This window comes from Mandrillus leucophaeus, unplaced genomic scaffold, assembly GCF_000951045.1.
Source record: "Mandrillus leucophaeus isolate KB7577 unplaced genomic scaffold, Mleu.le_1.0 Scaffold139, whole genome shotgun sequence".
NCBI lineage: Eukaryota > Metazoa > Chordata > Mammalia > Primates > Cercopithecidae > Mandrillus > Mandrillus leucophaeus.
In genome coordinates, this window is record NW_012101354.1 from 819,774 (window position 1) to 830,787 (window position 11,014).

The following is an 11,014-nucleotide window of genomic DNA, read 5'->3' on the forward strand; positions in this document are numbered from 1 at the left end:
TTCTCCTGCCTCAGCCTCCCGAATAGCTGGGACTACAGGCGCCCGCCACCATGCCTGGCTAATTTTTTTGTGATTTTTTTGAGGCGGAGTCTCACTCTGTCGCCCAGATTGGAGTGCAGCGGTGCGATCTCGGCTCACTGCAAGCTGCGCCTCCCGGGTTCACGCCATTCTCCTGCCTCAGCCTCCTGAGTAGCTGGGACCACAGGCGCCCGCCACTGCGCCCGGCTAATTTTTTGTGTTTTTAGTAGAGATGGGGTTTCACCATGGTTTTGATCTCCTGACCTTGTGATCCGCCCGCCTCGACCTCCCAAAGTGCTGGGATTACAGGCGTGAGCCACCGCGCCCGGCCACAACCTAATTTTTCTAACAGGCAAAAGAGTTAAACAGTTACTTCATCAATGAAGACACATGAATGGCCATTAAACACACAAAAAGCAGCTCATCATCATGAGTCATTAGGTAAATGCAAATTAAAACCACAGTAAGATATCACTGTCTATGAGAATGGCTAGAATTAAAAAGACTGAAAATATCAACAGGTTATGGAAACAATGGAACTCTCTACCTTATATGAGAATGTAAAAATGGTATAGCCACTTTGGAAAACTGTTTGGCAGTTTTTTATAAGGTTAAACTTATACTCACCCTGCAATTCCACTTCTTTGTATATACTCAAGAGCAATGAAAATATATGTCTACATAAAGACCGGTACATTTAATATTCTTTCATGGCAGCTTTAGTCATACTAGTCCAAAACTGGAAGCAACGCACAAGTGCATGAACAATGAAGGGATGAACAAACTGTAGTAAATCTATATAATGGACTACTACTCAGCAATTAAAAAGGGACAAATATTTGGTATAAATAACAATGTATACCAATCTTAAGGACTATACTAACTGAACAAAGCCAGATACAAGAGAGTACACATGGTATGATTCCATTTATTTAACATTCTGGAAAACGTAAAATATGGTGACTTTAGTAAGCTGATCCGTGGTTGACAAGTGCAGTGGTAAGAGGTGAGGACTAACTGCAAAGGGCATGAGGGAACTTTTGGGGATATGAAAATGTTCTAAATCTTCATTGTGGTGGTGGTGGTTATAAGACTATGTACATTTGTCAAAACTTGTAAAAGTGTAGACTTAACATGGGTGAATGTTAATATAGGTAAACTATGTTCAATAAAGTTGATTTTAAAAGTACAATTAGTGGGCTGGGCACAGTGGCTCATACCTGTAATCCCAGCACTTTGGGAGGCTGAGGCGGGCAGATTACCTGAGATCAGGAGTTGGAGACTAACCTGGCCAACATGGTGAAACACCATTTCTACTAAAGATACAAAAGTTAGTAGGGCATGGTGGTGTGCACCTGTAGTCCCAGCTACTTGGGAGGCTGAGGCAGGAGAATTGTTTGAACCCGAGAGGCAGAGATTGCAGTGAGCCAAGATCACACCACTGTACTCCAGGCTGGGGAACAGAGTGAGACTTCGTCTCAAAAAATAAATAAAAATAAAAATAAACAAAGGTACAATTAGTAGTATCATTTCTTTTCTCAAGTTTCCAAGGTTTTAGGTAATTCCCAAAAGGTCTCAACATCCAATCTGCTCTACTTTTAGGATGTGACCTTGATTTCAACTTCTTACATGCCTTATGACTCAAAGTTAGCACTTACGAAGCATAAAACTCTAAATTCTGTGTGTGGTTCTAAGACTACAGAAGTCTATGCTGAAATAAAACCTACATGCCATTATCTACAGCTAAATTACAGATGCAACCAGGCATTATTTGATCCTCTGCACCTTTTTAGCTTCCTTGCTTTTCTTATCTCTTCACTAAAAAGAATTTACCATAAATGTTTAGTAGCTCGTTCCCATGCGGAGGATAAATCTCATTTTAGAGACTGAAACTTTAGTCAACTGTTAAGCTTTAAACACCTGTAGTCTGTTTGCCAGTATCTAACAGAACCCATTGCATTTTCTACTAAGAATAATGAACATTTCTTATTATATCAACACTCCACAAATAATTAAAGGCAAATAAAGCATATTGCAACCAAAAGAAAAATTAAGTAGACTGAGCTATCAGTGGCAATTAGGCTTTGAAGAACAAACAAAGGCATTCAGGAAAGGGGCTAGCACACATCACTAAAAATTCAAGATGGGCTTTCCTGCATAACTACAACAGCAACAGATTGGAAATGTGTGAAACAGCTCATGGGAATTGCATTCAGGAAACTCGTGGGAAAAACCACAGTTAATCATTCACACGGATATCTCCAAAGAAAATGAAAAAGAACATGATGTGGAAAGAAGAGTAGACATCTAAGTTCTGAAATGGGCGAACCTATTACCCAAATATCTTGAAAGACACCATCCTTTTAAATTAATCTTGCCCTATAGCGCCACAAAATCAACAGTAAATAAGAGACTACTATTAGCAAAGAGATACGGCAACCAACAAAAGAACGAACAAAAAAGAAACTAAACAAACAAAACCTCACACGTTTACAACAAACCAGAATGCAAACTTGAAACTATCTAAAAATAAAATGGAATTATACTCAAGCTGAATAGGACTCTTTTCCATTACTGTAGTTCACCCCCTGCATTAAATCAGGGTCAGTGTCTTTTATTTATGTGTGAACTCATCCTCCTGGTAGACAAACTGACCTAGGTTGCAGTCTTTTATCTATCACTATAATAGTTTCATAATTATAAGACTAGGGGAAACAAAAGCTAGATGTTTGAGGATCGAGTTGGGCTGACACTCACCACAAACTTCTCACCATTCTGCTCCACATGTTTGTATCTGGGGACCGATATGGGCACTGCTTGCTTTTCTGTGTAATCATAAAATGATTGTCCCAACGAGTCGTCACTGGGATCTAGGTTATCTGCCTCATGAGGAGGTACAGATAACACTGTCAAGATCAATTCCTTCTCGCCTGCTCGAATCAGGTCCACCACCTGCTTGTGTGTCGCCCCCTCAACATTCACGTGGTTCCTAAGGGGAAAAAGGGAAAAAGACAATCCCATAAACCAGAAGGGTCCAAACACTTTGTATCTCCACCCTCCTGCCCCCACTCCAGTGTCACACAGTATGAACCATGAAGTCAAAAGATTAATTTGGTTCCTGAAAAGTTGTTTATGTTTTAACAGTTTCTAATGTGAAAAACTTCGTGAACTTATGGCAGGGAAAAAATGGAAAGAGGTGAGAAGACCTCCCCTTCCTCTATATTAATAATCCCACACATAGCTTCAGGAAAGCACATGGAAAGAGGCTGAAGCTGAGGAGGAAACAAAGCTTTTTCAGTCAAACAGTCCAATTTCCTCATTCTACCCAAGCATGTATACAATTCAATCAAAGTGGCTTTCGACAGCCCTGCCACGTGAATTGTACTTTGTCCTTTTTAAACCTCATAGGAACTCTGTTAAAAGAACCTTCACAAAATACATTCCCTTAATTTGTAAATACAGACTCAAAAAAAGTTATGACTGAAGATAATTCCTTTACATTTACATCCAATTTCTCTCCATATCTCAAATCAGTCAACTTAATTTTCCTTTATGCCAAGTTTCATTACTTTGGGAGCTAAACGGTATTACTCTTCACGAATACACTAATTTCCACTTCAATTAACCTCTTGGGATTCCATCAACTTTTTTCCTGCTCTATGCTATCTCATTTAAAGTCCTGTGCAATCAGTCCAAACTAAAAAATATACACCTATAGTTAAATAGTAAGTCAGCCTACTAATTTTCCTTCCTGTTTTGCTGTGTATAAAAGGCAGAAACAAGGCAAACAAAGTACAAGGTTTTGTTGAAGTATTTTGTCAAGAAAGATGCTGAGTCTCAAAAACTCACTCAGCAAACCAAACTACCTTCCAGAATGCTGATCCAGGCTGCTCTCTCAGCAAAAACCACTGGGCAGCTGGCCTGGAGGTTCCCTCCCATGGCTATCCCAAGAGAGGTAGGAAACACACACCTGACCTCTAATCAACTTAACATTTAAAGCTTATATACCCTTTAGAGTTAAATTCTTTTTCAGTCCTGTTCCAAACCATTAGGGATTTTCCTTCCTGAAAAATGATACTAAGTTTACTAACAAGCCTTCCATAAACTTTTCAGTCACTGAAATTGTCTCTGTCAGAGTCTGGTATCTGAAATATCCATTTACATAAACAGAACAGTCAGGAGATCCCCCAGCTAGTCTCCTGGGATTTAATTTAGGGTTTAACAATCTAGCCAGTAAATTCAGCACTCCTGACATTTCACATCCTACAAGTCTAATTCATATACCAAAAAAAAAAAAAAAAAAAAAAATCAGTAATTTTACAATAAGCTAGCTATAGAAAAAAATAAAGAGCCCCTTTCACTGATGAAAACTTGGGCTTTTTATTCATTCAGTCAGACTTGTGATCAAAAAACATGATCAACTCTGATGAACATATACCAGCATGGTAAAAATGGAAAGAAAATGGGCTTTGGAGCTAGTTACAGGAGCTAATTTAAATCCTGATCCTGCCTATTAGTACCAGAATTGGTCTTGACTGAGTTTTTAACCTTTCTTAGCCTTGCTGTCCACATCTGTAAATGGAGACAATAATAAGTTCCTAACAGAGTTGCTGTGAAGATTAATGTAATAAAACATGTAGAACAATTCCTAAACATTTATATCAGAAGGTTTAAGAAGTAAAGAGGTTATATATATATACACACATATATATATATATTTTTTTTTTCATTAAAGAAGAAATGGAAATCTTAAGTTAGGAACTGGCAAAAGATTTTTATCTAAGTATTTGGACTTACTAGGTCGGAGAAAATGATTTGATGGTAGAAGAAAAAACTGAAAAAGAAAGTTTAGAAATCATCAAACAATCTCATATATCCCTAGGAACCTTAGCTAACTCATGAATATACCTTTTTTTTTAAACACAGTGGCAAAAGTTGACACCTTAAAGACTGGCCAAAATACTAGTATCTTGGATACAGGTTGGGCACAGTGTGGCTCACACCTGTAATCCCAGCACTTTAGGAAGCCAAGGCAGGTGGATCACTTGAGTTCAGGAGTTTGAGACCAGCCTGGGCAACATGGTGAAACCCCATCTCTATACAAAATATGCCAAAAGATTAGCCAGGCCTGGTGGCACGTGCCTATAGTCCCAGCTACTCGGGAGGCTGAGCTGGGAAGATCACCTGAGCCTGGGAGTTCAAGGCTGCAGTCAGCTAGATCATGCCACTGCATCTAGCCTGGGTTACAGAACAAGATCCTATTTTTAAAAAAATGAAATAAAATAAAATCTGAAATACCAAAACAAAATTTCTGTTAATGCAATCAATTTTATGAAATGCACATTTGTGAAAAATAAAAACTGATGCTCAAATCTTACTTTTCAGTTCCCTAATTTTTTTTCCTTTAAAGAATTTTTTATCCAGGGCACTCTGTTGGTAGACTTGGGAGTCACTGGATCTACAAAATTTGTATGTAAAATTGTTTTTATGTGCCTATTATGCATTTTTTTCTGGGGAGTTTCCCTAGCTTTCATCAGCTTCAAAAAGGAGTATATGAACTCCCAAAAGATTCAGAACTATTGCTTTCAATACATACCTCCACCCATTCAGTTTTCAAATCAAAATACACCATTCCTTGGGTCACTCACAAAAATAAACTCTGAAAATCGTCAGAGAAACTTAAGTGAGACATACCAAGAGGGGTCAAGGAGCAAGGGAGTTCACTTAGGTTTCACTTCTTTATTACTAAGACCAAGTTTCAGATTGACTATAATTCCAAAAATCTCTTTTAAAAGAAGACAGGAAAAAACTTCCAGTGTCATGTTCTAAACAGACTTGCTAATATTTACCTGGTTCAACTACAGAAGGAATGCTATACATTCCACGACTTACTACAAAGTGGGAAATTCCTTCATTCTTCAGAGAATGAAATAAGGTCAGTCTGATTCGAGGATGTCTGATTTGAAAAAGGACCCTCCTTCCTCAAGAATGAAGAGGTCTTCACAGTCATAAAAGTGTTACATGATATACTTTTTTACAAGAAGGCTACTCTACCAACTCAAATTCGGTGTGGCCCAATACTTTGTACAATTCTGAAGACATAAATTAATGCAAAATATAAATTCTTCAATAAGGAGAAACTTTCAGCAGTATAGACTTTAGGTTCGAAGTATGGGTTTGGGAGTCAAACAGACGAGTTTGAATACCAATTGTGCTGTTTAATGGATGAGCCCTTAAGTAAATTACTCTATCTCACTAAATCTCAATTTTCTAATCAATAAAATGGGGTTAATACCATTGGCTAATGGAGTTGTTGTGAAAAGTAAAATGAGATGAAGCTCTAGAACACGGTAACCACTCAATAAATGGTAGCTATTTGTGTTATAGTATTTGTAGCAATTGGGCAAACAGGTTGGTAGTATTTTCGCCTCCCTGATGATACAAACCTTTTCTACCAGCAATTTCCCTTGCCTTTCAATTCTGTCTTTGTAACGTAATCTAGTTGGAATTCATTTGAAAATAAATAATCAAGCTCTCAACCAATGATAATGGGGTTCACAGATAGCCAGCTTCACAAGACCACTGGATCAGTGAAGCACTAATTCTCTTATCACACAAAAGTACTGACTTCCCAGTCAGTATTGGTATTATCTACCAATATATACTGCTTTTATAAAGAAAGGCAGCAGCTTAAATACATCATTAAAAATATCTAACACATATGTGATTAAGCAAATACAACAAAATGTTAATTATAGAATCTAGGTAATAGGTATACAGGTATTCACTGTACGATTCTTCAATTTTTCTGTAGGTTTGAAACTTTTCATAATAAAATGAAGGAAAAAAATTAAGGGGGCCAAAAATTCCAACAATCCACAAATAAGATCAAGCTTTTATTTAGTTAGGCAGATGATATCTAATTTATTTTATGTCTTTGGCATTGTAAAGATACACTTGATAATTTTAATAAAGTACTTACTTTTACATAAGACCAACATTTGGCCCCATTAGAGAGAGGCCTTAAACTAGCTAATGGGAGTGGCTTCAAATAAGACTACTTCTATTCAACCAAAGTTGGCCACCTAGGGAAACTGCAAAGCTAACATAAACATTCCCAAAAGCAGGAGAAAAAGTTCTAGTCAGGATTTGTATACCACTTGTGAAGGAAGCTATATACAATGAAAACTAGGTATAAATGGAAATATGACAAACCCAATCACTATATACACCACAGCAAAAAGCCATTCTATGTAGTAAGCAAAATACCATTTTGACCCTCTGTGACATGCACGAAAGTAATAAAAAAGTAATTAGTCTCTCAGAAATAGTCCATTAAAAATACATAATAAATTCCTATAATTGCAAGTGCTAAGACATACATTTCAACTTTGTAGATGGCTATATATGTCTACACATCTATAAGAATGGCTAAAATAGAGGGGCAATACCAAGTTTTGCCAAAGATGTGGAACACGTGCCATTCTTCTATATAGCTGATAAGTGCATAAAACAAAAACAATCTAGCAGTTTCTCATAATGTTAAACATACATTTACTACAAGACCCAGCAATTCTACTCCTAGGTATTATTCAAGAGAAAAAAAAAAAAAACACATCTACACAAACAACTGTAGTTGAATGTTCACTGCAGCTTTATTCAAAATAGTACAAAACTAAAAGCAACCCAATGTCTATCAAAAAGCAAATGGATAAACAAGTTGTGGCATATTCATAAAGTGGAGTATCACACCAATAAAAGGAAAAAGCAATAAAAAGGAAAAACTACTCATATCCCCAACACCACAGATAAATCTCAAAAATACACTCCGGGGGAGCAAAGTGAGACAGAAAAGAATCTGACTGATTTGACTCCATTTATTTGAAGTTCTGGAACAGGCAAAACTATTCTTTAGTGGTAGAAATCAAATCACTTGTTGTCTGGAGGGGAGGGGATAGTACTAAATGCAAAGGGGCACAAAGAAACTTTCTTATGCGTCACGCCTGTAATCCCAGCACTCTGGGAGGCAGAGGCAGGGGGGATCACTTGAGCTCAGGAGTTTGAGACCAGCCTGGGCAACATGGCAAAACCCCCTCTCTACAAAAAATACAAAAAATTAGCTGGGCGTTCTGGCGCAGGCCGGTAGTCCAAGGTACTTGGGGGCTGAGGCAGGAAGATTGTTTGTACCTGGGAGTCAAGGCTGTAGTGAGCCAAGATCTCACCACCGCTCTCCAGCCTAAGTGACAAAGTAAGACTCTGTCTCAGGGAAAAAAAAAAAAAAAGTGATGGAACTGTCTATATCTTGACTGGGGTGGTGGTTAAATGGATGTATACTTTTGCCAAAACTCAAACTCTATACTTCCTATGTGTGCCTTTGACTGTATGTTAATTAAACCTCAGTAAAGTTTATTTTTAAAAAAATTATTATATAATATCTACATCTATAAGTGTGAAATAGGAGTCCACTACCTGGGTGAAAAGCATAACCCCTATTCTACTTTTAGATTACTCTGAATTTTTTGCTATTGTGAATAATTTTGTTACTGAAGATCTAGTAGATGAATCTGTACCTATCTGCAGCATAAAACTTGCTTAAACAAAATACATGCGTTTTCCTTCACCTCCCATATCTTGTGGAAAATAAGCTAAACTTTGGCTATTTCCAAGTCTTACAAGGTTATTTCATGGAAGCAATGAAAAGAAAATTAAGCCACAGCTAGTTTACCCCTACTTCTGCTTTGGCTTTTTTGTCTTACTCTCCTATGAACAACAGGACACGTATTTCAAACCTAGTATAGTTAAAAACCTCACCAACATGGCCGGGTGCAGTGGCTTATGCCTGTAATCCCAGCACTTTGGGAGGCTGAGGCGAGCAGATCACAAGGTCAGGGGTTCGAGACCAGCCTGGCCAACATGGTGAAATCCTGTCTCTACTAAAAATACAAAAATCAGACGGGGATGGTGGCACATGCCTGTAATCCCAGCTACTTGGGAGGCTGAGGTAGGAGGATCACTTGAAACTGGAAGGCGGAGATTGCAGTGAGCCGAGATCGCACCACTGCACTCCAGCCTGGGCAACAAGAGCAAAACTCCGTCTCAAAAAATAAAAATAAAAAATAAAAAAACCTCTGCAACAAATTATAAAGTTAAGTCTGATAAACAACAGCATCTCTCAAGTTTATCAAAGCCATAATGTAAGGGACAAAGTGAAATTCATCAAACACTGCAAAAATACCATTATAGTGCATTACAAATATAATTCAGATTATTTTTCTTAGGAGGCCTAGATTTCACTTGTTAGATTTTTAAAGGTCAGGCACAATGGCTCACACCTACAATCCCAACACTTTGGAGGGCTGCAGTGGGAGGATCACTTGAGCCCAGGAGTTCGAGACAGCCTGAGCAACATGGTGGGACTCTGGCTCTACCAAAAAAACATTTTAAAAATTAGCTGGACCTGGTGGTGCACACGTATGGTCCCAGCTACCTAAGAGGATCCCTTGAACCCAGGAGGCAGAGGTGGCAGTGAGCTGAGATTGCGCCACTGCACTGCAGCCTGAGTGACACAGGAGAGACCCTGTCTCGAGGAAAAAAAAAAACGTAAGCATTCAAGATTGTAAAGCATTTTCTTCTGACCAAGTATTTGAAAAATAATTTGTTCAGCCAAATAATATCCAACATCAGAGAAACCTTTAAAGACACTGAAGTACATCAAACATATGGACTATAAACATCTCAAAAATATTTATGAAAACTATACGCAAACATGGAAAAGCTCTTACGTTAAATGCAAAAACGAAGATTACAAACTGTTTATATTTTAGCCCATAAGGCACATTATGTAAAATACAAAAATAGTTGAGTTAGGGTGACTGGAACTATGTTTAAAACTTTAACACAGCTATTATATCATCTTCTCAATTATACAGAGCTTTATAAATGAACTCCCTACCTTCTCCACAACATATCTTCTTGAAAATTAGGAGATCTCTGAAGTTGAAAGAAAAGAGATCCCTGCCACATGAGAAGAGACACATTTCCTTTGACTTTTCACTGGGTCACTGCTTACTTGTTCAGTACAACTGTACTAGAAACTACATTGTAAAGACAAGGAACTACTCTACCAAAATGTAAAGGTCTGTCCTTTCTAATTTTTGCAGTTAAATCATCTGACTGGTTCAGTTTGTCTCCTTTTCATTTAACTCTGCCTCTTTGCTATTTTACTTAGGCAAACAAGTTGAAGAATATTCTTCTTGACTAATTATGTAAGCAATCATACCATACTTTGCCCTTAAATTGAGATATGAGATTTAGACATGTGTAAGCAATGAATGCAACCAAAATAGGTGAAGCTTGAACAGATCTAAACAAAATTTCCATTCTGGATCACTAAATATCAAAGACATTTGGAATGCTGTTTTAGAAATAATAATATTTTACACCTCACATCTTAGAACTTCTTATTTATTGATGGATGATAAAAGCCTAACAACAGAAAGTAAATGGCCAAAGTTTTCCAAAATGCTTGCATTTTCTAATAAATAGCAAAATCTGGTCAACACCTTTTAAAATAAAAAATTATCTTATTTTTAATATCAACTTTTATCATCTAGAATATGAGATGATGGTTTCATAAACACGCAAAACCCTTTGGAAAGCAATTTCACTGACAATATGCATCTAAAGATATAAAAATGCTCATAATATTTTAACTAATAATTGTATTACTGAGAATTTATGCTAAGGCAATGACCAAAATATGAGTGTCATAAGGGCAAAAATTTTACAATGGTATGCAGAACACTCTCAAGCATTTCTTGTAAGAATAAATAATCCCAAACACAAAAAAGTTTTTTTTTTAATCTCGCTCTGTCGCCCAGGTTGGAGTACAGTGGCACGTCTCGGCTCACTACAACCTCCGCCTCCTGGGTTCAAGCGATTCTCCTGCCTCAGCCTCCTGAGTAGCTGGGATTACAGGTGCACGCCACCACGCCCA

The 11,014-nt window shown here is 37.5% G+C and overlaps 1 protein-coding gene across 2 annotated transcripts in view; it reads right to left on the minus strand.

The window, feature by feature from the left end:
* The window catches only part of SNX27 (sorting nexin family member 27), a 64,154-nt gene extending 61,115 nt beyond the window's left edge, over positions 1-3,039 (minus strand). For both annotated transcript variants that reach the window (XM_011973528.1, XM_011973529.1), the window contains exon 1: positions 2,776-3,039. In XM_011973528.1, the coding sequence (XP_011828918.1) occupies positions 2,776-3,039 (264 nt within the window). The remainder of the gene's footprint in view (positions 1-2,775) is intronic.
* Between the last annotated feature and the right edge of the window lie 7,975 nt (positions 3,040-11,014).